Here is a 27,058-nt window from a genome sequence, read left to right as displayed (position 1 = left end):
ATTTTTCCGTAACTTGTTCAAACATCGCAAAAATTAAAAAGGTAATGCATATTGAAGGCAACTTGGTGAGCCATTTTCTTCTGAAAAAAAGTCAAACTTTCTTGCTTCACATTGTCTTTGTGGACGGCATGTTGTATACTACATGTACTTCAAAATTGGAAGAGTATTAAACAAAATTTACTAAAAATGCGGACGGAATATCGTTTTAGGCACTAGATTGATTAGTCATTGTAGATTTTTACATACAAGCATTGTGTCTATGTACAAAACCCAACCTGAACATTCACAAAACATATTTACAGTGTAACACGGTACGCCAGGCTCAGATCCAGTGGATAACAGACTCGGTTTCAAAAGTTGGACAAATTATAACTAAATATACAAACTTTGGGCTTACTTGGTTAAAAAGAGGCCGTTAATACTGCACTTTGGAACAGAAATCTTACAAAGTAAAGCCTGAATATTGCAGAGGATAGAATTACGGTGGAACATCGGATATTCTGACCGTTTACCATATTTGTCTGAAGAAAAAAGAACGGATGTGTTCTGTCGGATTTGTATCAACCCAATTGGATATGAAATCATTTCTATGAATATTTTAGAAACCAGTTTGAAAAAATTGTATTAAAAAAACCCCTGGTATTAAGGTCAGTTATACACACATGAAAATTCTAAGCAAAGTTGAGTCACAAAACCTTCATGGCAAAATTTGAAATATGTTCAATCTGTGCTAAAGCTTGCCGCGATCTCACATAATATTTGCAGTTGCTTTCAATTTTGAGCAGAGTATGGTTGAGCCTTAATATATTAGCTTGGATTAAAATGAATTTCTGGTATAACAACATTATTTTCAGGTCTGATAAATTTATAATGACTTTTGAAAAAAGGCCTAGTGCCCTCTGGATCTGCTTTAACCAAAACCATTTGGCAATAACTCCCCCCCCCCCCACCCACCCTGTAAACATGTCTTTAAGGAATTCTGATTTGACGACCCTCACTTCTTTTTCTTGCCCTTCTTTCCCTTCTTGCCCTTCTTTCCTTTGCCCTTCTTGCCCTTGCCGTCATCCTCGTCCCCACCCTCGGCTGCTTTGGCCCGCTTCTTGCCCAGCGGCGTCTTACCATACCAAGTCTGTAGGGGGAAGAAAGAACAAACCAGACAGAACAATAAAATAATTAGCAGAAGAATGTGCACACAGCCGTATAGATATGCTCTCATGGTGCTATCCGGTTCGAAAGTAAAAACGTCATTCATGCGTGTGCACCACTGATTACTAGTGCTCCTTAGATAAATGCTGGAGGTGCATTTGTGCTATGCTACACCGTGTGAAGTACGCATGGTTGATTTGAGATGACGTCACACTAATGAGCCAGATACTAGAAGAGGCATCGAAACATCTTTTGGTTACGCGATGCCAACTATCAGCACCCAATTTCATCAAACTCTTCGTAACTTACGATGCATCGCAGCGATGCGACGCGTCGTATTTCTACGATGCGTCACAGCTGCCATGCGCCCAGCGATCCATTTCACGAAACACGTCGTAAGTGCGACGCGTCGTAGGTGTATTTATAGCACAACTCGGTGACTGTTTTATGTATAAAGTCAGCGGACAGTAAATAGTCGTCTTATACTCAACAAAGAATCGTCGGATCTCAGCTAGAAATTTGTTAAAACGTAAAACAAAATGGTGGCCGTGCGATGCAATTTTGAAGGAAAACAAGCTCTCAGTGGACTGTATACATTTGTAGCTACTTTGAAATTTCAACTGCAATATTCCAGTCTAATTCACAATTATTCAATGAATTTTCTATTTACAACTTTACACACATTGCTTCGGTATTATAATCTCGTTTTTGTAATGTTTAATGGTATCAAACTGGCTTAGAAAGGGACTCTTCGTATTTTGCGATGACCACTAGACACGTCGTAACTTGCGACGTGTTTTAAGCCGTTGTCAAGGAGCTTACAACACGTTCAACACATCGCAACTTTCGTGAAATGGACGATACGACGCGTCGCGAGTTGTGACGTGTTACACGTCCTAACTTGAGTTGCGACGCGTCGCAGCGCTTCGTGAAATCGGGTGCAGAACTGTTTCTTCATACAATGCATGTTTAACACTTAAAATACAGGTGGTTTGAAAGTGTTGGTGTTAAAAGCAGGAAAAACTAGAAAGCACTCGGAGAGCGCAATACTCCGCCAAGGCTGAACTATTCCCCGCCATATCGTCAGTGCACCCAAATGAAATACTCGCATAAATGGTAGAGAATCCTTAAAAAAAATCCTGGATCCAGACCCAGATCCGGATCACTTCCAAAATCTAATCGATTTGTACTTGTTCCAAGGACAACCCCTACAAATATTTTAATGCAAATCCGTCTATAAGTTTTTGAGTTATCTTGTTAACAGACAACCTAACCAACAAACAGAATCCGATGAAAGTATACGCTGAGGTGGTTGTTTTGCGTGATGGTTGCCTGTCCGCGTGACATCACAAGTGGATGGTCTACACTCGTTTACAATCAAATGGAAGGAAATCATGAGTTCTGGTTGTAGAAAAAGTTGGAGCCAATTTCTTGCAAGTTTACTGGAGTTCATCGCAAATAATCCCGTCTCAAGTCGTGTGGCAAACTTTTCATATGAACTGAGACAAAGGCATCCTTCCATGAGATGTAGCAAGTACGAGAAGAGTCCAAAGCACACACGATTATTCAACTAAATCCCGCCACAATTTATACGTCCCATTTACCCGCACCCTCTATTCTAGTTCTACTCTCCGTTTCTATGGTCCCTGTTTGTGGAACACCATTGAAAACGAAATCAGAACAATGACGTCCGTGGGCTGTTTTAATCCTCGTCCAGAAAGGCGCTCCTATCACAATATGTAACATAGCTTTCCCTACTCAGCCACTCTCCATAGCCACATCTCTTCTTTTCATACAATTCATCGTCTCTTTTATTTAACTTATCCTCATCGCAACTATTCAATTTGTCTCGGTTTTTAGTGTCCCGTCTCGTGTTTTGTTTTGTTTTGTTTTGTCTTTAGTTTTCCTTTGACTGTTTTTGTGTTTATTCCTATTGCCTGTGTAAACTGTCCTGTGTTGTCCGCTTATGTGCAAGGCTGTTCTCTACAAGCTTCGGTTTATATGAACAGCCCCATACTCTTCACCCTAATTTAATATATTTAGTCGTCGTACTACATTGTTGTATTATTATTTATTTAATCTATACAAGTACCTTCTTTTTATTTGAAAACTTAGTTTGACTTATTTGTGGAAAGTATGGAAGTAAATGTTGCCTTTGAATTGAATTGAATTGAATTGAATGAAGTACTTGCTACATCTCATGTATGATCTTCTTGGCTTGATGACAACTCTCGGCTGTGGTTTGGGAATAATTTGAGTAAGCTTAGAGATATGCTAGAAAGGATGTTCAACAGGAGACTATTCCACAGACATGCGCTGCTGTGGAATGGCAAGATCTCGGTACAAACAGAAGGTGTGGTCTGACATGTAATTCAACTATTGATTACGTGAGATTGGACTTGTGATGGAACTGACTACAACTCTGTCAAAGTGTAAGAATTTCGAAAACGACAAAATTCAAAAGAGGCATTTCATTTATTCACCTTGAAGGCCTCTTCTTCCTCTTTGTAGATGGGATCGATCCGGGCCAGCGGAGGGATGAACTCGGCAGCAACCAGCGCTCTCTTGTTGAGCTGCGCCACGCGACGGTCGGTCAAGACCTGCTGGCAGGACGTCAGGATGTGCTTCTGCGTGTAGCCGTCGGTCACTTTGGCCAGGGAGCTGACGTCCAGCGTGTTGGTCAAGATGCCACTGTTGTTCAGGATCAGATTGCGCCACAGCACTGTTGGACAATGCAGAGGGAAATTATAAGAAATTACATCTTTAGAAAAGTTATGAATTACACCCGTATGTATTTGCGAAATGCACTCTGTGCACAAAGTGCTCTCTCACGAACACTTCCAAAAAGAGAGTTAGAAGGGGCCACTGGGATGGACTTTTGAATGCATTGTTGACGGCACCTGATGCTTGCATCTACAAGTTGGTGTAGACTTGGCATAAAATTTGTCAGGAATACTTCTCACCATACATGCACAAACCAGCACGTGTAGACTTGTAAAATCTCAAGGTAAACCTCCAGGTAAACCTCCAGGTAAACCTCCAGGTAAACCTCCTGGTAAACCTCCAGGTAAACCTCGAGTTACATACGGCCTGTTTAGCTTTGCATTGTCCCCTAATACTTATCCCATCAAAATTTTGGGGGAATGTGGCCTACTGGTTAGGGTCTGTGACTCATGATCAGAGGGTCAGGGATTCAAATCCAGCCGTTTGCCATATGTTGTGTCCATGGGCAAGCCACTTTACTCCCACTTGCCACTCCCCACACCAGAGTATGAATGGGTACGGGTATTATTAGCTGGGGAGTAACCTGCGATGGACTGGAATCCCATTCAGGGGCAATTGAGATGTTCCCATTCATTTCATTCCAAGGAAACCAGAGATAAACGCCACATTCGCTCATGACAGACTTTACGTTACTACCATCCAAGTTTAACTTACAGTGTCTAGAGGCGTAGTCAGGCCTCGGGATTAGGATAATCTTCTGGAATGCCCCTGTTAATCCCTTCATCTCGCACTCGTAAGGCGCCCGGGAGGTGCCGACTAACAGGATGCGATCCTCGGGCTTCAGCAGCTTCAAGAGCTTGGGGATCTCCTTCTTGAGTCGCTTGGGGTCCGACTGCAAATTGATTGCAAAATATAAGCAACGATTACTTTTGAATCGATCCTTTAGAAGTAAACAAAGTGCAAAGTCAATTTAGTGGGGTGCTGTGGTCCAATGGTTATGGCGTTCGACTTGTGTGCCCTGGTACATATGGGTTCGTATCCTGACCGAGGAACATGGTGCTTGTGCTCTTGAGCAAGGCACTTTACCATAATTGCTTCGTCCTTCGGATGGGACGTAAAGCCGTAGGTCTCGTGTGTTGTGTAATGCAGGTGTAAGAACTCAGTAACACTTATCGCTAAGAGAAGGGGTTTACCCCGGTGTTTCTGGCAGTGGCTGCAATAGCGCCGCAGCACTTTGTATACCCTTGATAAATGTGCTACATAATGGGCCTCACATTTCACAAAAATTTTGTTTACCTGTCTTTACAAATAGACTTAATTACCAGCGCCTTGAGTACCTAATTGTTGGTAAATATGTGCGCTTTATAAGACTCAAATATTATTAGTAGTATTCATTACATCTCAGGGCCACATGTATATTCCACATTTCTCAAGTCAGTAAGCAGTTTGCAACAGCCGTCTACTTCTCTCCTTCTATTGCTTCATTGGAAAAAAAAAAGTGGGTATAGTTTTGAATTCAGTAGTGTTTAAAGCTATAGTCCATCATTTGCAGCCATTCGAAAAGTAACTGGCGTAACTATTGTTGAAAAACATACTTGGTTGAAAGATAGTAAGGGGACTAAACTCCCTGTGAAATTATTCTTTCTGGCAAGCTGTCATTTTGAAGCAATCAACGAAAGAAGGCCTTTCCAACAGTGCGTCTTAAGACACACCGTAGGAAAATTTAAATTAGTTGTTCGTTTTGTTATTCGGTGAAGCGCGTGCAAGCATTGGCACGATGCACACGCGCGCGCGGTTGCTATAATTCGTCGGATCAGTGCGCGACATTGCGTATAGCTGCAATCGGCTTAGTGAGAACGCGTCTCGGATGCTGAATTCAGGCCCAATTCAAAACATGATTCAGCAACTTTTGATTTGAAATTGAGATCCTAAAATGCCGTTTTCATCGGAATATACTGCTGAAGCTGAGCTGAAACTTCATCAGGTTAGTTGTTCAGTATCCTTCATTAGATTTTGAACACTTTTGTTGCTTCAAACGAACAAAATGCACAAATTACAAATGATGGACTATATCTTTAAGAGTTTCTCTTTTAACACTGGCCAAAAAAAGACATGTACATGTAGCAACTTTGAATCGCAGTAAATTTTGATTAGGAACAAACATTTTACTAAAGGATAAACATGTCGACTGACAACAAACATTGCTTTTGAGATGTACGCAAAAACAACCCTGACCTTATCTGTCTTGGGAACTTTCTTGAGCCAAGTCCTCTCCGCGTCGCCCATATACACCACCGATGGCTGCAAGTTGCGGCCCACCTTCAAGACCAGGTGGATCAGCATCTGCAAGCCACTCTTGCCTGGGTACTTGCCCGCAATGTTGGTGGCCGTTAAGTCAAACAGGTTTGCCCCGGTCTCCGTGCAGATGGCGTTGACCAGGCTGCGTTTACCGGTACCACGGGGACCAGCCAACAACATGGATTTGACCGGTGGGGCCTTCTCGTGGACCGACTGTGAGCCTGAGAAATTTGTTAACAAAGAATTTGGAATTTTAGAATGACACATTTATTTGTGACCCAATCACAAAATGAGCCTCAAGTCGCCAACAAAACGACAGTTCATTACAAAAAATTTGTGAATGGACTTGTGATGAACTTGTGATGGACTTGTGATGGACTTGTGATGGACTTGTAATGGACTTGTAATGGACTTGTGATGGACTTGTGATGGACTTGTGATGGACTAGTGATGGACTTGTGATGGACTTGTGATGGACTTGTGATGGACTTGTGATGGACTTGTGATAGACCTGGGATGGACCTTAGGGGAAGGACTTGTAGTGGACTAGTGGGAACTTGTGATAAACTTGACTAAACACTGAAAAATTCATACCGAGTGGAAGAACACCGTAGAGCGCCACCAGTTGTCTGACATCAGACAGTGATGGCATGGGCTCTATGTTATTCTGTCGCAGTGTCGTGCCCAGGTAGCTGTATTCACCCAGATAGTCCTTCAAACCAAACTTGGGAGTGCGTACAATGATGCCCTCTTGCACTAGCTCTTCATATAGAGACTCGATAGTCCTGTGAAGAATTACAAGAAAAACATTTGATAGGATAAATTTTCATGAGACGAACTGAGGTTGGATACATGCATGCAACGTTATAAAGACAATTATTCAAATGGAAAAACAATAAAAGAATACTAGACCCTATATTTTGATAACTATTAATAACTTCTCTTCATAAATACCTCAGACAGTTCACGTATTCCTGTTGGTCGAGAGCCACATGGATTTTATCACATGGATGGTTTTAAACCGGTGATAAAACACCGACCGGTTTTAAACACTTTTTTCTGGCAGCACTGCGTTTTGTGCCACATCGCGCAGCACACGCCACACGCACAAAGCATTAATTGTTGAGCAGTTTTCCCTACTATGAAATTCGTCGGTCGCACCACGAACCGGCGTATCTCGATTTTTTGCCAAATCGAGTTTTTGTCATTAACGTTATTATTTCATCAAAGTGGTCATTCTCAGAAAGTTTTATTCCGATCGGAGTTCTAATTAACTAAGAACGCTAATAAGACTGTGTGGTGTATCTCTAAAAAATGAAAAATGCTGCACCACGAAGTGGCGTATCCCGATACGCCGCTTCACACGCTAATTCCCATAGTGCTATGACGTCACAAAGCAGCGTCGACATGAAAAATTGGAATTTAGCGTTTTACGAACCGACGTATAATCTCCGTATCTGGCACACGGCCACTATTAAGCGCGTTGTATGACATACGATAAACATGATAAAAATCTGTTTCACGAAGTGACGAATAACTTTAGAACTGAATTTCTCAAAAACTAAGCAACTCAGATGCACATGGATTGCATACAATAAAGTTCAATCTATAATTTAATAGCAAAAACGAAACAGCTTGAATTCTTACACAGGGAGTATATGGAATGGGCCTACAAAAAAATGACCAACTTTAAATCGGTTTTTCTCGAAACACAAAAAAATGCGATACGTCGGTTCGTGGTGCAGCCGACGAATTGTAGAGTAGTATTCCTAATAATCAATGAATGAAAATACCATTGAGTATAGGCTGCAATCCGGCCCCTTGGCCATAATAGTTTAGAATATTGGCAATATCCAATGGAAAGTCAGCATGCTTTGCCAATTTGAATACTGACTGTGATTCCGAAGCAATATCAATTTAGTCGGTTAGTTGAATCAGTGTTTTGGGCAATTGACGGTTGATGTGTTGCTCGTGGGCACGTGTGGTCTAGCGGTGGAGCACATGATTCATGATCGTGAGGTTGTGGGTTCGAGCCCTGCCATGGCCATGCGTGTTGTGCCCTTGAGCAAGGCGCTTTACCTCAATTACTCCTCTCAACCCAGGTGTTAAATTGGTACTGGCATTATTCAATGCTGGGAAGGTAACAGACTCGCTGTGGAGGAGGTGTGGCGATCCCCCCAGAGCAGCATGTGAGTCTCTGGCCAAATCGCTAACAAAAGAGAGATGGGCACTCCGTTCCTGTTAACACAGGTTTGCCCCTTATTACTTGTATGGCCAATATAAACAAGAGCTCAGGGTCCTTACCTGTCTGGTGTCAGATCCTTCTCCTTCTTCCCCTTTTTGCCCTTTTTGCCACTCTTCTTGCCGCTCTTCTTCTTCTTCTTCTTCTTGCCACTTTTCTTGCCGCTCTTTTTCCCCTTCTTGCCCTTCTTTCCTTTGCCCTTGTCACGGTCGACAGCCTGTTTACCAAGGAAAAACAAGAGAGTGTAAGCTACAAGAATATTTCCTCTATTTTTCTGACTTTCCTCACAGAATGCCAATTTTATTTTCAGGTCAGCTACACTCCACCACACATTAACATGATAGACAGCACTTGGGTGATGATAACAACGCATTTAAGCTAAAATATAGCCCCTGAACATGAACCGAAAGAAAAGTTACAAATTGGGAGCATTTTAAAGTTTATTTTGTTAAAATGATATTAATGGGAATAACAGTGTGAGGACCTGATCTTCATTGCGTGATAATGACCGGGTTGGGCGAGTAAACAGCGGCCATCCCCCAACCCAGTCATTGTCACGCAATGAAGACCGGGTCCTCACACTGTTATTCCCTAATTAACAGGCTTTGCAAACTTACTTATTACCTACGGAGTGGACCTTAACAAGAACTGCCACCATCAACCAAACCTCAACAACGATTCCACTAATACAGGCATCTACATCCTTTTCTTTAATAGTGTGTATAGAAGTGATTATGGTAAAATATGTTGCCTATGGACAGTCTCCACCAAAAGTGGACTATTACTCCTAATCAATAGAGTGGAGCCAAACAAGAACTGCATTATCCTGTGTGCTCTAAGCTTCCATCAATAACACCTCTAGGGTATACAGAAGCAATCACAATAAAATGCCTTGCCCATGGACAGTCTACCCACCAGCTTGAGGTTCTTGAGCTCCTGTCTCATCAGCTCATCCACCTGGGTTCTGATCTCTACCTCAACTTCAACTCTCTTTTCCTCTTTAATCAGCTCCGAGTCGTGTTTCTGGCTGAAATTATGCTCCTCGTTCCGTTCCTTCCAGACAGCTGAAAGAAAAAAACAATTCAATAAACATTTTATTTTTATTTCATGGGTCCTTTTAAATGTCTGCACCAGGACATGTTTGAAAAGTGAGGGCATGAGGAGTTGGCACTCTAGCAATTTACATAAAGTGCTACCGTGAGATCACAGAACTGATACCTACTTTCATATGATTTGGTCGAGTCAGAAACCGTTCCAAGGAAGTTTGACGGCTGAAGCTTGAAGCCTTCCTCTTCTTCCTGCAGGATTATACAAAGTTGACTTATCTCAAAAACAGTTTCCCAATTTCTTTATTTATGTTTGGCTCGACATTTTATTCTCATGTCATTTCATGTTTTAAAGATGTAACTTTTGTGATATTGTGTTGCTCTAAGCTGAGGTTCACCCATATCCTAATGATTTCATTTCTCTTTCAAATGTATGCGATTATTTTTTTTTCAAAGACCCTACATTTTTTTACATTATGCATTCAATACAATGAACATGCTAACTACTACTGAATGATAATAAGCATTGTAAAGTGTATAACAGAAGTAGAGTTCAACGTACATCCTTAAAGGGAAGATACAACATTTGCATACATCAAAAAAACGAAATGATCAAATTATCACGAAATATCTTACTGGATTGTTAGGGAATGACAGTCCAAAGCATCCTGTAAAATCGTGGCTCCTGGTGTGCTGACATTTTCAAGAAAACTTCTATTTTTCCAACGCTGTTCGGTCGACCAGCGTTGGAGAAAACTGGGTTTTTGTTCTCTCAAAAACTGCTCCTAATTTTTCATATCTAGTTATTCCACATTTTCTAATTTGCAATTGATTACACACCTGTGAAGGGGTACAAGCCTGCTAGACTGATTCTCTGACCTTACAATTCCCCAAAGTCTATAAATTGTTCCGTTTCATCTTAAGTGTGGTCAGGGAACCAGACTACAAGAACATGGTTGGTTTTCTTGGATTTTTCAGCATCTACGAACCCAAAACGTGAAGCAAGTTAGTTCAACAATATTTGCTATAACATACTATTCCTCCGAATCCAAGTTTTTTTGAAAATTGTAGCAAAAGCAAATGTTGTACATTCCCTTTAATCTTTAGCAAAAATTGCACACAATGGCGGTCAGCATCAATTATTAACTGAAGTTAAAAAAAATTAATAGCTATCATTAAGGAAAAAAAACCGAAATGCTAGATTTGTCTAATAAATTTGCATAAAATTTGAATATATTAGAATGCTGACCTCATCATCGCCTCCTTTGCCCTTCTTTCCTTTCTTGCCCTTCTTATCCTTCTTCTTGTCCTTCTTTTTCTCCTTCTTATCTTTCTTTCCCTTCTTCCCTTTGCCCTTGTCGTCTTCTTTTTCCCGCAACTCTGCTTCAACCTTAAAAAAGTGAAGGAAAAAGAATGTAATCATTAATTCTGACTCTCTTCAACACATTCTTTGTACAAACATTTTATCAAAACAATGAAAGGTTCGCGGAAACACCATGTGCGAATAATTTCTCAACTAAGAGAATGGTTCTGAAAAGAACCAGAGGTATAAACTCGACGTTCCGGTCAGTATGCTCTGACCGTCTTCAGGAGAGTGCCTAAACTCTAAGAAAGTAAACACTTAAGTAGCAAAAGCAAAATCGATTGAAATCGAAATCGATCACACTTCATCAATTTCGCTTTTGCTACTTAAGTGTGTACTTTCTTAGAGTTTAGGCACTCTCCTGAAGACGGTCAGAGCATACTGACCGGAACGTCGAGTTTATACCTCTGGTTCTTTTCAGAACCATTCTCTTAGTTGAGAAATTATTCGCACATGGTGTTTCCGCAAACCTTTCATTATTTAGTATCTCCACCATGCAAAGCCTCAAATCTTACTTAACATTTTATCAAGGAATTTTTTTTTTTAAAAGCAGAACTACCTTTACGTGTATACATGTAACAGCTTAGGGCAGAGGTAGAGTATATCATTTGCAGCTATCCAAACAGTAACTGAAAAGTAATTGTTTTCCCTTCAACTTTCACTCAAGAGGTAACACAGTGAGTACACAGTGTTTATACGTCGTGAAGGGCAAAACCTAGTATTGATTTTGTTTTCTACGTATAAAATTTGACATTATATCTGTGATCCGATCACCACCAAATAGACAATAAAACAAGTGCGAGTGCACAATACGCTCTGGCCATGTTGCACGAAGTCTTACATGAAGTCTAGCATGAAATCGATCAAAACGATCCCTGCCAGAGCTTAAAAATGCGATGCCGAAAAAATGCATCGCCGATGGCACATATGGAGCACAGTACTTTTGGTCAATTTTTTGGGACAGACAGACAGACCGACCGACCGACCACCAAGTGACTTGTAGAATCTCCTGCCAAAGCTTAAAAATATTGATGCGGATGAGCCCTATGATCTGTTTTGCAAACAGACGTAGACTTTGAGTTTTTTTCTTGGCCTGATTGAACTGTTTATGTTGTTATTCTACTGACCTCAGCTGGATCCTTCTCTTTGAAGATGGCCGCTGATCCTCCTTCATCCTCAGCGGGATAATCCGGGAATTTACCCGTGGCATCTCTGTCAGAGGACACACAAACCAAAATAAATTATTCAATCTAAGGCAAAAAAAAAAAAATATTCGGTCTCTGGTCAGACCAAAGTTTCGGAATTGACGCGGCTTTTTTTTTTTTTTTTCTTTTTTTTTTTCTTTAAGCTTGGATTGTACAGACAAGGTGGGGTACTATTTTGCTTTTTTGGTGTCCTCATGTACATTGGTGTCCTCCATAATTTGCCTTGGTGCTCTCGATCATTTGCCTCGGTGCAATTTCCCATTCCTTAATTGGTGCTCTTTGGTAAAAAAAATTGAGGAGGTGCGGCAATAGAGGGCGCTGTTGGAGCTACCGCGAAACATTTAAAAAAAAAAAAAGATTGACGCGCATGATTAAAATCGAAGCACGCGCTGACCAGAGACAGACTTTTTTTTTTTTTTTGGCCTAATACATATTCATGAGCGTAACACAACTCTTTCATTGGTCGATGTCCCACACACATAGTGAAAGAAACAAACTTTCAGATGTGCAATGCATGTGCTGTGCAAGTGTGCATGTAATTCCAAGCCAGGCATTGGTATTGGTTCAACTGGTTTCTAGACTCCTAACTACATGTATGCAAGCCATACAGTCACAAAAAAGTGACCTAAAGTTAAATCTTTTCTTGAGGGTTGCTGATGCCCAAACTAGACAAAACAAGTCTTTTTACAATGAAACATTTCAATTAAATGAAGTTTAAAGTTCAACAAAGAAATTGATTATTGGGCTTGAACCTATGACCTCTGGATTGCTGTTCCGGTGCTCTACCAACTGAGCTATCCAGCCCTATGTTGGCAGTTCCCCATTTTGTCAATGTCTTAGTTCAAGGGGCGCTAGTCAGAAGCCATAAACCCATATGTCATGTAGCCAGGGATCACGCCCAAAGTCACGATGCTAGCAACATTAGCAATGCTAAAAACCCAGGAAATAGCAAACGGGGATCGCTCAAATGAAAACCTGTTAGGAGAAAGTAATCCAATTTGGTGAAGAGCAAGAGGAGACCAACGTTGAATATTTCCCACTTTTGCTGGCTGTTTTGATCACTTCATAATGCAGCTAAATTAAATTAAATATGTCTATGTGATCTATTAAAGAGGTTGTGGAATGCTCGAAGACATATATTTCCGTCATTTTTCGGGTATATGTAGCCTAAGGTGTGGTGAAATAAAATCGACTATTTTGTCTGTCATGAAATGAGTACAAAAGGTACTTTTGAGAGCTGTTTTTCAGGTCCTGTTTCGACCCGCACGTGCAATTTGTGTAAAAGTCGTTGTTGGGGGCAGCCAACAAAACATAGTTAATCGCGACGTAATAAACAGGACTCCCGATGCAGCGTAGTATAAACGAGTCCTGTTTATTACGTCACGATTTTTCTCATTTTACAAAGAACCCGACGACTGTTGATTTCAATTATGTGCTCGCCGACCAACAAATTACTCGATGAATTTCAGTTTTATAAACATATAAACGCACCTTACAAAAGAATGGGACTTTGTCATTTTGATATATATGGGTCTACTCTACAATAAAAAAATATAAAAAACAAAATGACTTTCAGCATTCCACAACCTCTTTAAATCGCTGTGTTATAATAATTACAGGGAACGGTACCTCTATGGACATTCCCATAGAGTTGTGCACAAAATTGTTATTGTACCTGCACTCTAGAAACCACTGTCGGATTTGGTCCTGCATGTTCTCCTTCATGTCTGGTCCCTCGACTTCTCTCAGTTTATCCTTGATGGTGACCAGTGCATGTTGGAATTCTCGCTCGTGCTCCGTCTGTGTCACCCGCCGGTTTGACTCGGTGCGTTCGGCTAAGGAAGTTGGGGCTAACTTGGGGTTGCTCGGAGGCGGCGGTGGGTTCTGAAAAAAAAGACGTCATGTTGTTAAAGCTATAGTCCATCATTTGTAATTTGTGCATTTTGTTCGTTTGAAGCAACAAAAGGGTTCAAAATCTAATGAAGGATACTGAGCAACTAACCTGATGAACTTTCAGCTAAGCTTCAGCTGTACATTCCGAGAAAAACAGCATTCTAAGATCTCAATTTCAAATCAAAAGTTACCGAATCATGTTTTGAATTGCAGCTATACGTGACGTAGCGTACTGATCCGACGAATTATAACAACCGCGCGCGCGTGTGCATCGTTCCAATACTTGTGCACGCTGCGCTGAATAACAAAACGAACTACTAATTTAAATTTTCCTACGGTGCTTCTTAAGAATCACCGTTTGAAATGCCTTCTTTCGTTGATTACTTCAAAATGACAGCTTCCCAGAAGGAATAATTTCACAGGGAGTTTAGTTCCCTTACTATCTTTCAACCAAGTTTGTTTTTCAACAATAATTACGCCAGTTACTTTTCGGATGGCTGCAAATGATGGACTATAGCTTTAAAGGGGCACTAGGTCCTGAAATCCAAGAAAATTTCATGTTTTGGATTGTTTACTTAGCCTATTTCAAACATCTGGTTGAAAGGACACCAACCTAATGTCTTACCGTTCCCGAGAAAAGATGGGAAAAAAACCTGGTTGCTTACATCGGACACGACCGAGTACGAATATGTTTTTCGTGTTGTTCTCAGTGTACGATATACACGTTGTGTGTCTCGGGAACAGCAGTGACCAATCACCAATGCAAAAAATATGGTTTCTTCAATGTCCGCAAAAGGCGAACACTTTACGAATGAAATCAAACCTAGCATCCAAACAGCTCGAATCTATGGGGTCGCAAAAGTGGACCCAGAAATTCGTTTCCGCACGCATAATACAGGAATAACAAAAAGACACAAGAGTTTTTAAAGGATAGTTGTGTGGATGTTTATATCCTACTTTTAAATGTTCTTTTCGATTAACATCATCTCGTCCAAAGCGCGTTTTGTGGCCCAGTTGGGCTGTTCCAGGACCCAGTGTCCCTTTAATTTATTGGTGGGGGGGGGGGGGGGCAAATGTCCCTGCCCACCCTCGAAAAAATGATAAATCTGTAAAATGCTGGAAATTATAGGGATTTTTTTTGGGGGGGGGGAATGTACTTTGCCCCCCTCTAGAAAAAATCCTGGCGACGCCCATGAATACTTGTCATACCGGTATATCACAAAAACATCATCAGTCCGATCACAAGTAAATCCCAACCCAATAGACTCAATAGACATGTATGTACATGAAATAGGGTTTTGCCCTTCACTTATTTTTATGAACAGACATTCCAGCCAGACGGAATTGTGGGGTAATAGCATTGTGTTCCTTTTATCCCTTTTTCTAAAGATCCTCTTCTGGGGTGATGTTTTTCTATTGTTAAAATAGTAAGGTGATGCGTTCTGAAAGGAACATCACCCCACAAGCATCATGGTCAGAGCACTGTATACTGCGTGATTGTGAAACAAAGATACAAACTACATGTACTCGGGTGGGACTCGAACCCACAACCTCCTGTTTACTAGTGTCACCAGCCTAAAAATGGTCCCCTCATAATTTTGTAGTTTCTCCCAAAACACTGTTTTCTTATTTAAATTTGTTTCATTATTATTTAAATCACTAACGGCCAATCACAATAGCCGTAGTGAACGGGACCCTTGTTAGCATCACTGCAATGCTGACTGGAGACAAGGAAAGACCATGTCATAATTTGCTTTCCTTTTTTCCGTTTTCCAGGTAAATATTTTGTACTTTTAGATTTTACATTTCATAGTTAATTTATCATGAACAGTTATGTAGAACATGTAATTTTCTCAATTATTCTGCTTGTAAGTGTTGCTCTTTTGAAGCACAGATTCATGTGAGCATGTTCCCGCTTATTTTCAGTTTCGAATTATTCTTAACCTTAATCAGTCTAGATTTACTGTAAATTATTATTGCATTATCTTCTTGATCTTGTGGAACGAGTAATTTAAGTATTTTGTTTCATTATCTTGAGTCACACTAGTGCAGATGACTTACCACTCGACCACCAAGCTTGCCGGGGTCAGCTGGTTTAAATGGGACTCAAAGGTGTGTTTTCAAGGATCGCACTAAAAATATTACATTGCATGGGCCCTTGAAATTGTAATCCGTTCAAATCACAAGTCAAATCACAAAGTGAGGAAAATCAACATACTAATTAGACAAAATTGAACGCTTGCTGAGGATTAACTCACCATTCCTATGAACATCATTTCTTCCTCTCGTTCCCGGCGCACTCGTTTGCGTACGGCAAAACCTTTCCAAATCTGCAGGCCAAAAATACAATAATGATAATAATTTGGGAGGCTAATCATCCTTACTCGCAGCTGGTATGCTGAATTGCGAAGGACGCGGCTACAACTTGGTCGGGCCGCTGGCACGTAAAGGCGCCTATGGCTGCCGGCTACATCGACCCATATATGACCACGGAGCACAGCCTGAGATCGAAAGTGTTTGATTTTTCCGGAGGGAGGAAAACCGGAGGGCCCGGAGAAAAACCCTCGTGGCACAGGAGAGAACCAACGCACAACTCTACTCACATGTGATCCGCGGCCAGGATTCGAACCGTGGTCACCTTGGTGAGAGGCGAGCGCTTTACGCACAAGCCACCCATGCCACCCAAATATGGATGAAACAGTGTGAATAATAAAATGTGTCTGCTTCAAATTTGTTGCTCTATATCTGGGCAATTCCATGGTAACTCACGTTACTCATGTTAGAGGCAGTCTTCCCTCAACTCTGCGCTTTTATTCTGTAAAGCCAAAGCCTTTAGGGCGGATTTTTCTAATAATAATAATAATAATAACATTTATAAAGCGCCTTTTCCTAGGGTTACAAAGCGCTCAGAAAATGACCCAAAAATACAACAATGACAAGGATAAAATAATGGAAAACCAAATGGAACTGAAACCACTGCCAGGCCCAGGCCACGGCGCTCAGACAAGAGAGCCCAGCAATAGAATGATGCGATGATGCACTTAGAGAGCTTGAACAGCCCCAGTTCTGCATCGTTAGGGGTTTGTGGGTCAAATTCAACGTAGATTTGGATGTCGTCAGCATACAGGTGAAATTTGACGTCGTGCTGACGAAGAACGTCGCCGATGGGGGCCAGGTACATTGTAAAGGCTTGTGGGCCTATGACAGATCCTTGAGGTACTCCGAAACGAAGAGCGGCTTCATCAGAAGTGGCACCATCAGGTAAGATAACCCGACTCCTGCGGTTATCGAAGTATGACTTGAACCAGTCGAGTGCTGTGCCAGTTATACCAAATCTGTCATGGAACCGTTGTAGTAGTGTGTCGTGGTCTAGGGTATCGAAGGCGGCTGAAAGGTCCAGCATGACCATGAAAACGGCGTTGTTTTTGTCTATTGCTCTGAGGATGTCGTTTTGTACGCAAAGCAGAGCAGTTTCGGTACTGTGGTTTAGTCTGTAGGCGGATTGTAGGGGTTCTGCAAGCTGGTGCCCATCGATGTATGCGGATAGTTGTTTACAGGCGACTTTTTCCATTAGCTTGGCTAGGTACTGGAGATTAGAAACAGGGCGGTAATTCTTGAGGTCTTCTTTATTGAGAGACGGCTTTTTTAGGATTGGAGTAATGACAGCCATCTTGAATGAGTCTGGGAAAACCCCGGATGTCAGTGAGGTATTGACGATCTCAGTCAGCTTCGGTAGAAATGTGGCCATGTGCTGTTTGATTGTCCAAGCTGGAATTATGTCAAGATGACACGATTTGGCCGTTGAACTATTGATGACTTTAAGGAGGTATTCGTCAGGGATCGGCTGGAAATGAGCGAAGTGAATGTTGGGGGGACATGCTTGTGTGTCAGCAGGTGAAGTTAAATCTACTTGTAGGTCATCCAAGTGAGCTCGGATAGTCGTAATTTTGTCGGTGAAAACTTTGCAGAAATTGTTAGCAAGAACTACCGGTGAGTCCTGAATCGACGGCATTGACCGGGGTTTGCCAGTGAGGTCATTGACAATGCGGAAGATTTCCTTGGGGGTGGACCCATCAGCGAATCTCTATAAAAATCTGATTTGGCTTTAATGAGGACTTCAGCAAGTTTGCATTTGCATTGTTCGTAGGTTGTACGGTCAGTGGCGAGTCTAGACTTTCGCCACTTGCGTTCTGCGCGACGGCGTCTGCATCGCGCGTCATCCACGTCGTTGTTGTACCACTTTGGTTTGATGCGTTTGGGCTTAGGTTTTGAAGTTGAAACAGGTGCATGGAGGTCGAGCGCATGGTTAACTGCAGAGTTAAATGCTTCAACGATCGTGTCGACATCACCCTCACAGGTGACATCACGGAGACAGTTCGACAAGTCACGAGCAAAAGCATCATGATCAATGTTGCGAAAGTTACGGAATTTCGCTGCCAGGATAATAGGCTGAGGTTTAACAAAGTGAAGTTTACAATTGATAACGGAGTGGTCCGAGACGCCATTCATATCAATTATGCAATCACTAACAGAAGATCCCTTAAAATTAAGTGACTGAACTGACAAAAAAGGCCAACAAAATAATCTTAAGGAAAACATTAAACAAAGCCAATAATCACGCAAAAACTCTTGTCCACAATAACAGTAATTATTAAATTACTAAAAACTGAACTGATTTGTTTGTTTTCTTTTTTCTCATAATCTAATTCCAAAGAGAATAACTTGGCAAATAGCAGTTTTTCAATATTTACATATTTCGGAGTGAAACTCAAAACTAGCGGAAAGTCTTTGAATACCTTCTGTATCCTGACGGCCGCTGCGTCAGCGTCCACCGTCGGGGCCCCCGATTGGCTGCCATTCTCTCCCGCTCCTCTTGCAGGCGGATCTCTCGCATAAACTTGGCCCTCAGACGACCCTGACGAGCCCTCTCATGCACCTACGGACAGGAAACGGAGAAAGCATTATGGGTACGGTACATTTACCCTTCGCACTGATTTTATTTATGTCATCTTTAGTGAGAGTAGCTCCGATCAGTGCAGGGCACTGCTTTCCATGGAGGCCCTCAATATGAGAAATATGAGACCCATTACGTAGCACCGTTAAGGGTTGACAAGGTGCTGGGGCACATATTGCAGCCACTGCCAGAAACACCGGGGCAAACCCCTTCTCTTAGCGAATAGTGTTACTGGGTTCTTTAACGTGCATTACACAACACACGGGACCTATGGCTTTACGTCCCATCCGAAGGACGAAGCAATAATGAAGTGCCTTGCTTAAGAGCACAAGCACCATGTTCCCACGGTCAGGATTTGAACCCATGCACCACGGCACACGAGTCGAACACCGTAACCATTGGACCACAGCGCCCCACATAAAAGGATCTGCTACCAAAAGTCATTCAAAAACAATTACGACCAGCTTTTATACTATACAGTGGAACACTGCTATCGAACATCGCGGGATCCACAGAAATTGCTCGTAATAGCGATTGCTCGGTATAGCGATTTTAAGCTGCCAGTGCTCCGGTACTCATTTTTCAATAAATGGCACCCTTCATAACTTCACCCTGCACGCCCTGGTAGTTTACTTCGAACACATGCCGACTATTGAATTATGTAATTACACAGTTTTGAGCTTACTACCTACATCGATGGGTGGCTTTCCCCTTCTATGCCTTGGGGAAATAAAAGCCACTTCTCGCTCTTCTGTTGAAGGTTTTCAACGACAAAAAACAATGTTCGGTTCGTTCTGTACACAAAAGTCGGGAGCCAAGGACGATGTTCGGTATAGCCGAATGTTCGGTATAGCGGTGTTCGGTATAGTGACGTTCAACTGTAGTCAGAAAGAGTTAGGGTTTTTGTTCTTTCTGTTTTTGTGTAAGGTCACAATATTGGCAACCAAAAGTAGGACATTAGAGATCTGAAGCAAAATGAAAGCTGCATGGTGTTAGTTTTCTCTTAAATTGTTGGGAGAAACATCCCTTTAAGTGAAAACCAACACTGAATAGATAATAGGCCAAATATTTTTTCCACTGCAAGGCAGAATATAGGCCTAATGGTATTTTTGGACTGTTAACGTTGGTTACATGGTGTCCATGACTTTCCACTTGTGCATTCTTCTGCAAGTATCAAACAAGGCAAAATTGTGGGCTTCTTGTAGTCTTGTCAAGGTATCCATTTCTTACTAAAATCAAACTGCGGAAAAAAACTTGTGGAGAAGTAGGTTTATCACTAATAGGTGGACACCATCACTACGTTAAGTGGACACCGTGACTAATGTCAATCTGGTGTGCTGTGATGTTTAAAAGAGTAAAAAATAGCAAAAGCATTTGGCAATACAAAACATCTAAATTAAGTGTTCTTGTCAGGTCATGTTATTGATATTATCAAGCTGCCTGCACTTTGGAGAAAATTAAATTAAGTTTAACATTATTTTAGGTGCTAGGGAGAAACCATTTTATAATCACGGGGGGGGGGGGGCAGATTCTTGCGTCCCCCCCCCCATCACCTCTTTGTTCCACAGACTCGTGTTTTATTTCTGACCATATTGTTCATTCCATGTTACTTGTAACTCGACCTACGAAAGGACTGGTGATTTTATTTGACCTATACCTCTGATGAACTCAGATTCAACACTGCTCGAGAGAAGTCAAAAGACTCTCCTGGCCGAATGCCAAATATTGACTAATTAAATAGAGTTCCTTTTTCCTTACCTGGATGAGTCTAGATGCCTCATCGGTTGTCATGGTAACCTCTTCTTTCTTCTCCTCGGGAGGCCCCATCTTGGCCAGGATTTGGCCCAGTAGTTTCTCCCGTTCCTGCAGGATCTTGGAGCGCTCGTTCAGGAAGTATTTAGGTACGGGTATCTCAATGTCATTCTGGAAAAAAAGTGTAACAAAAACCAATGAAACATTAATGGTCATTTTAAATTAGTTACGATATACTGAAATGTAGAGCAGATTATTTGCAGCTATCCAAAAAGTAATGTGACAAAATTATTCTTGAAAGTTTACTTGTTTAAAAGATGGTAATGGCACTAATCTCCCTGTGAAATTATTCTTTCTGGCATGCTGTCATTTGGAAGAAAACAACAAAGGAAGGCCATTTCCAAAGATGCGTCAAGTGACGCATTTTTGGAAATTTCCGTTAGTAGTTGGTTTGTAATGCGCCAAGTCCATGAATGGCTGCGCACAAACATTGACTAATGCATGCAGTTGCTATTATTCGTCGGTTCAGTGCATGACATAACATAGCTGCAATCGGCTGAATTAGAACATGTCCCGGATTCTGATTTAAGGTACGATTTAAAACAATTCGACTCAGCCAACAGTGCCAGCTAGTGGGCACACCATGAGTAAAAATACAACTGTAGATTTTTACACCTATGGTTTTTGCCTATGGGGAGGGCAAGTTGCTCACCAGGGGCTGCCACCTCCCCCCTCCCCCTCCCCCCCCCCCCCCCCCTTGTGACGGGCCTAAGTATCATGTAAACAATGGCTATGCTTTGCCCTCATTCAGCATGTTCAACTCACCGGTGTAAGTTTGAGATCAGACAGGATGTCGTCAAAGTAATGGAACTCGGAGAACTCCAGCAGGACCATCTCGTTCTTGAGCTCCAGCAGGCGACCCATGACCCCATCCAAGACATGCCGCAACACCCGGCGCTTCTGGGGGTGCACAATCTGATCGTAGCACTGCTCCAACCGTTGGAAAATCTGCAAGGAGGGTAATAGTACACACATATTGACTGGCAAAGAGGTCACTAGTGCAACTCTATGAACCCCGAGGTCAATTCGGGCGATTCACAATACAGTGCGCCATCAAGTGTTTGCCATGGAGAAATAATTTTTCCCAGTACATTGTGGGAGATGGTCAACAAATTCACAGTGCGGGACATTTGAAATTGTTCGTTTTTTCGGTCAGTATTTTTGTAAGTGAATGATTCAAGTATATGTTTGCCCATTTGTTTTACTTTTTATCAATATGGTGTTTTTTGTAAGGCGGCAGAACGCCATGCCCAAATCTATATCAAAAAAGCTCAAGTTGTCTACTGACGCTCATTTAAAATGGGCCATGTTTTGTCGACCGTAAACTTGAAAAATGGACTCTTCATGGCAAACTCTTGGTGGCGCACTGCATTGTGAATCGCCCGAATTAGGCCTATAGGCTGAGGGAAATAGGTTTCTCGTTTGATCTCTTGCAGGCACGAGGGAATAGGGGCACACTAGGACCATTATGATAGGGCATTCAAAACCACCCCAGGGCACTGTTAAACCAGTCATAAAGATGGAGTACACAGTTCCGGACAGATCGGGACATTGCATGAGTGCTGCAGCTGAACTGTTTGCCAAACATAACACTCCAAAATGATCCGAACCAATATAATAATAATTTGGGAGGCTAATCATCCTTACTCGCAGCTGGTATGCTGATTTGCGAAGGACGCAGCTACAATGTGGTCGGGCCGCTGGCACGTAAAGGCGCCTATGGCTGCCGGCCACATGGACCCATATATGACCATGGAGCACAGCCTGAGATCGAAAGTGTTTGATTTTTCCGGAGGGAGGAAAACCGGAGGGCCCCGAGGAAAAACCCTCGTAGCACAGGAGAGAACCAACGCACAACTCTACTCACATGTGATCCGCGGCCAGGATTCGAACCGTGGTCACTTTGGTGAGAGGCGAGCGCTTTACGCACAAGCCACCCATCTAACTGAACTGTTCAGTTCGGTTGTTGAAAAACAATAAGTGCCGCGTATTCTAGTGCAGTCAAAATAATCAACTTTCCCACCATAAAGTTATCAAATTTTACTTCTAGTTCAGAATAAACGAATAATTTAGGCTGACAGCACCGACTTAAAATGAAACGAAATTCCCATAGGCCTACACGTACATGGAGTCATTAAAAGTGCAAAGTACAACGGCATCTTGGTGGATCATGAACAATACCACATGACAATGTGCAAGTGGTGCTGCTCAAACATTACGGATCCAAATTCAATACTTGGAACAATTACATGTAACATAAAAAATACGTACACACAAAATGAGACTAGTAATGTCACCGTTATATGCTTATGAGTCACAAACCCTAACCACTAGGCCACACTCCCCCGCTGGACCAAGACCATGTTCCTATACATGTCCACCAAATTACCTGCAAGTACTTGATGTACAAGGTGGCAATGTTCTGGAAGGCCGTCAGGCGATCCTTCTCCGGTTTAGTCGGCTCAGGTGGGAGCTCTGTGCCCAGGAGCTCTGTAAGGCTCTCCTGAGCATTAGTCCACTGATGCTGGTAATATCTGGTGTGGGACAATGGAGATAGAGGGAAGACATGGAGATGTTAAAAAGCCGATCCTTTACTGTGTGCGTCTTGTATGAAAGGAAACACCTTTCATGTCAAGTTCTACCAGGAATTCATAGAGGTAGAGTAGGTCATTCCATTGAGGAATTTGCAGCTTTCCAAAAAGTAACTGACAAAATTAACTGTTGAAAAGCACACTTGGTTAAAGCTATATTCCATCATTTGCAGCCATCCGAAAAAGTAACTGGCATATTATTGTTGAAAACATACTTGGTTGAAAGATGGTAAGGGGACTAAACTCCCTGTGAAATGATTCTTTCTGGCAAGCTTTCATTTTGAAGTAATCAACGAAAGAAGGCCTTTCCAACGGTGCGTCTTAAGACGCACCGTAGGAAAATTTAAATTAGTAGTTCATTTTGTTATTCGGCGCAGCACGCGCAAAAATTGGCACGACGCACAGGCGCGTGCGGTTGCTATAATTCGTCGGATCAGTGTGCGACATCGTGTATACCGCAATTCAAAACGTGATTCAGCAACTTTTGATTTGAAATTGAGATCCTAGAATGCTGTTTTTTTCCCGGAATATACAGCTGAAGCTGAGCTGAAACTTCATCAGGTTAGTTGTTCAGTATCCTTCATTAGATTTTGAACACTTTTGTTGCTTCAAACGAACAAAATGCACAAATTACAAATGATGGACTATATCTTTAAAGAAAGTAATTGCACTCAACTCTCTGTGAAATTATTCCTTCTGGCATGCTGTCATTTTGAAGAAAAAAGAAAATAAAATAAGGCCGTTTCCAAAAATGAGTCAACATTCCTCCGTGCTCAAAAGTTAAAAGGTTTTTTTTTCCCTACAAAAGGATCTCAAAAGTTAAACCATCACTCCGGTCTAACATAAAATTGTCACCAACACCACGAACTGACACTCAGTTGCACGTAAGTGCCTGGCACGCGCGTATTTTACAGAACCGTTTTTTTTTTTTTCGTTTTCACAAGCTGACACCAGCACAGTGCGGCACAGCATTGTGCGCACTGCGAACCTGTATTGCCGCAACATGCTTGTGTCAGTTTGTGAAAACGAAAATTGTTCTATAACGCCTCAGTGTCCGATGTGCGCGCGCACTTCCAAGTGTCAGTTCATGAAACCGAAATTGTTCATTACGCAATTAGTTTTCATGAACTGACATTCTCTAGCATTTATGAAAGCACAGTAAAAAAAAATGTTTAGCGTCCAGGTTTTTGAAAACAAAGGAGGAGTACAGGGCTTTTAAAAAAAAAAAATTATTTTCAAGTAGCCAACAACTGTTGGTGTTGGTCATACTAAAATTTTGTATTAAGGCTTTTGAACATTAAAAGTAGCTTTATATAGTATAAATAGCAATAAAGAACATATTCAGCATATCAATTAAAGTTGTTTTCCTGCGCGAAACCTACGACGAGTTTGTCGGTTTAGTATTGGAAGAGACTGCATCCGAATTTTTTCTGAAGACTTTCTCTCCGAAGCACAAGGAAGGAATGTTGCAACCTGACGCTGCTTTTTTCTTAATAGGCCCTATATCATCTCAATGAAGGTCAGTCACTACAAAAATGATGAATAGACATGGGACTGAGAAACATTTCCAATTTTACTTTTTTACTTTTTAGGAAACAATTTTTGTTGGATTTCTTGACTCTCCATTGACTTTGTACACAACCGCTGAAGTAGCGTCAGGTTGCAACATTATGGAGAAACTTAAAACCTAAAATAAAAAGCACTAAGTTAAGCCTGTGTCAGTTAGGCCTGTGTAACTTGGACCAGACAGTACTGTACATGCTGTAGGCCTAGGCCTTCAGTTCACGCACACCGCCCGTCGCCCTGTCAAGTGTCATTTAATGCCAATCCCCCAATCCGTACACCACACACGATGACGATCACAAACCTCGCTCGTTTACACGTAGGCTAATTCTACCAGTTTTCAGTTCATAAAAGCATTTTTTTTATGTATCAAACTTACCCGTGAGACATTCTGATCTTGTATTTCTCTATTTAGTCGAAGAAAATATAAAATAAAAAGTGGCCATTCCCGTTTTTATGACCAGATTTAATGCCGACAAGTTCGCGATATCGATATCGTGTGTAACTTGTTTCCATAGTGAACTTATTTACCATCATTAACGTTGCCGATAGAGGGCGCTACAGCATATTTGCCGCCGTGTTGTCCACTCAGGAAAAAACTGCCTGACTGAAATCAATGTCTACTGAAAAAAAAACATTGTTCCGAACTCAGGAAATACATGTTGTATTGAATTGAATTTCGTCCAGTAATTGGTCATGATGGGTAACATAAGGAGATTGAATTACATGAGAAATTCAATCAATAAAAATAACAGGACCAAATTTTAAACACGGAAAATACATGATCCGATTCATGGAGCCTTAGAGCAAGAAACAGCCTGACGGAGCAACATTCGTTTTGGAGGAGAAAAAAATATCCGTTTAATTAAATTAAAATTTGGGCTTGTCTCACTATTTTGCAAAGGCATTTTACCCAAACACTTTTGTCAACTGTCAATAAAGGGTACGCCACACAAAAAGTGATCACCGCCACCAAGTATTTTGTCACTGCCTGACTGAAGTCATGATGGCTACTGGAAAAAATACACTCGTTGTTCCCACAATAACTCAAGAAGTAGATACCTGCTGTATTGAGCTGAAATTTCGTCCAGTAATGGTCAACTTTGGGTAGCATTTCTTGAGAAATCGTCAAATAATATAATTTTAAAAAAATCAAATGACCAAAGCAATAGGCATAAAGGTTTTTTTCTAAACGCGAAAAATTCAATCCGAACGAAATTAAGTCAACTTTAAATAGTGATTGCTCTGAACACTTCAGTTAAATATATATTAAGCGCCCACGTACAATGTAAAACAAGACTACGTCTTCATTTCCAGATTCTGACCATTCAGCGGGCGTAAACATGGCCACCAATTGACCAATCAACAGCTCAGGCCGAATTTCTGCTTGAAATGACGTCCTAATTTCCAAAGTTGATTCCGATTGGCTGGTGGGGATGCATAAAATTTGCATATAATAATAATATCAGACGTTGTTGTGGAGCTTTCGGGCTCCGTTGAACAATGGATGATACTCAGACTGGGGGGTGTATCAGGCAGGCGTGGAGATCAGCATAGAAAGGAAAGTATTGCTCACCAAATGCCACAGATTTTTTGTTATATCGAATGGATGGAGGGGACGAACGAAGAAACTTATAAGCAACCAACAAGGTTGCTTGAAAGTCCCTTCAGGGTTCAATTCGAACATAAGTATAGTGTTGCCATTGAAATCCCGAGTCCAATTCGTTTCCTATCTTTAATATCATCTTTCTCCTGTTGGTTCTGGTTGAAAAGACCGTTGTACCAATGGGCCTACGTCATGACAGAATTCAGATAACATTTGAGAATAAACATAATAAACCCGTCCAGAACGCAAAATTCTCATTGAAATAATGAGGCTCTCAATTCAAGTCGTCATTTCAACCCTGATCATGGTGCCAGGATGCCACAAGTCTGTGTCGGCATTATGACATGTATTATGGGAGAAAGTATAACAATGTTGTTGTGTGAGAGAAGACGTTAGAGAATTGACTTGTAGTACTATGGTAGATTTTCCTCCTACCCCACCCCTCTCCCCACCCCACCCCTGTTAAACTCTGATCACAAATCTCGCCCTCCGTCAGCTATCATTTTGGTGTTCACCGTTTAGCATATCCATACGCGCGCGCGCTTTTCAAAATGGAAAACGCGTCACGCGCCTGTTATTGCGGTAGTTTCAGTTGTGCCTATGCGATGCATTTTG

The 27,058-nt window shown here is 41.6% G+C and overlaps 1 protein-coding gene across 1 annotated transcript; it reads right to left on the bottom strand.

Annotated features, from left to right (window-relative positions):
- Positions 1-940: 940 nt before the first annotated feature.
- LOC119721914 (dynein regulatory complex protein 11-like) lies at positions 941-25,372 on the bottom strand. Its single transcript, XM_038191865.1, is given in 18 exon segments — positions 941-1,129; positions 3,630-3,868; positions 4,585-4,762; positions 6,106-6,389; positions 6,763-6,953; positions 8,473-8,627; positions 9,326-9,474; positions 9,633-9,708; positions 10,706-10,846; positions 11,947-12,031; positions 13,700-13,908; positions 16,176-16,247; positions 18,714-18,757; positions 18,760-18,853; positions 20,630-20,794; positions 21,449-21,631; positions 23,073-23,217; positions 25,217-25,372. Coding segments are annotated over 18 exon segments (2,556 nt in total). The 5' UTR covers positions 25,228-25,372; the 3' UTR covers positions 941-994.
- Between the last annotated feature and the right edge of the window lie 1,686 nt (positions 25,373-27,058).

This window comes from Patiria miniata, unplaced genomic scaffold, assembly GCF_015706575.1.
Source record: "Patiria miniata isolate m_02_andy unplaced genomic scaffold, ASM1570657v1 HiC_scaffold_14, whole genome shotgun sequence".
NCBI classification, from domain to species: domain Eukaryota; kingdom Metazoa; phylum Echinodermata; class Asteroidea; order Valvatida; family Asterinidae; genus Patiria; species Patiria miniata.
The sequence above is the reverse complement of the archived record's forward strand: the minus strand, read 5'-3'. Positions and strand labels throughout refer to the sequence as shown.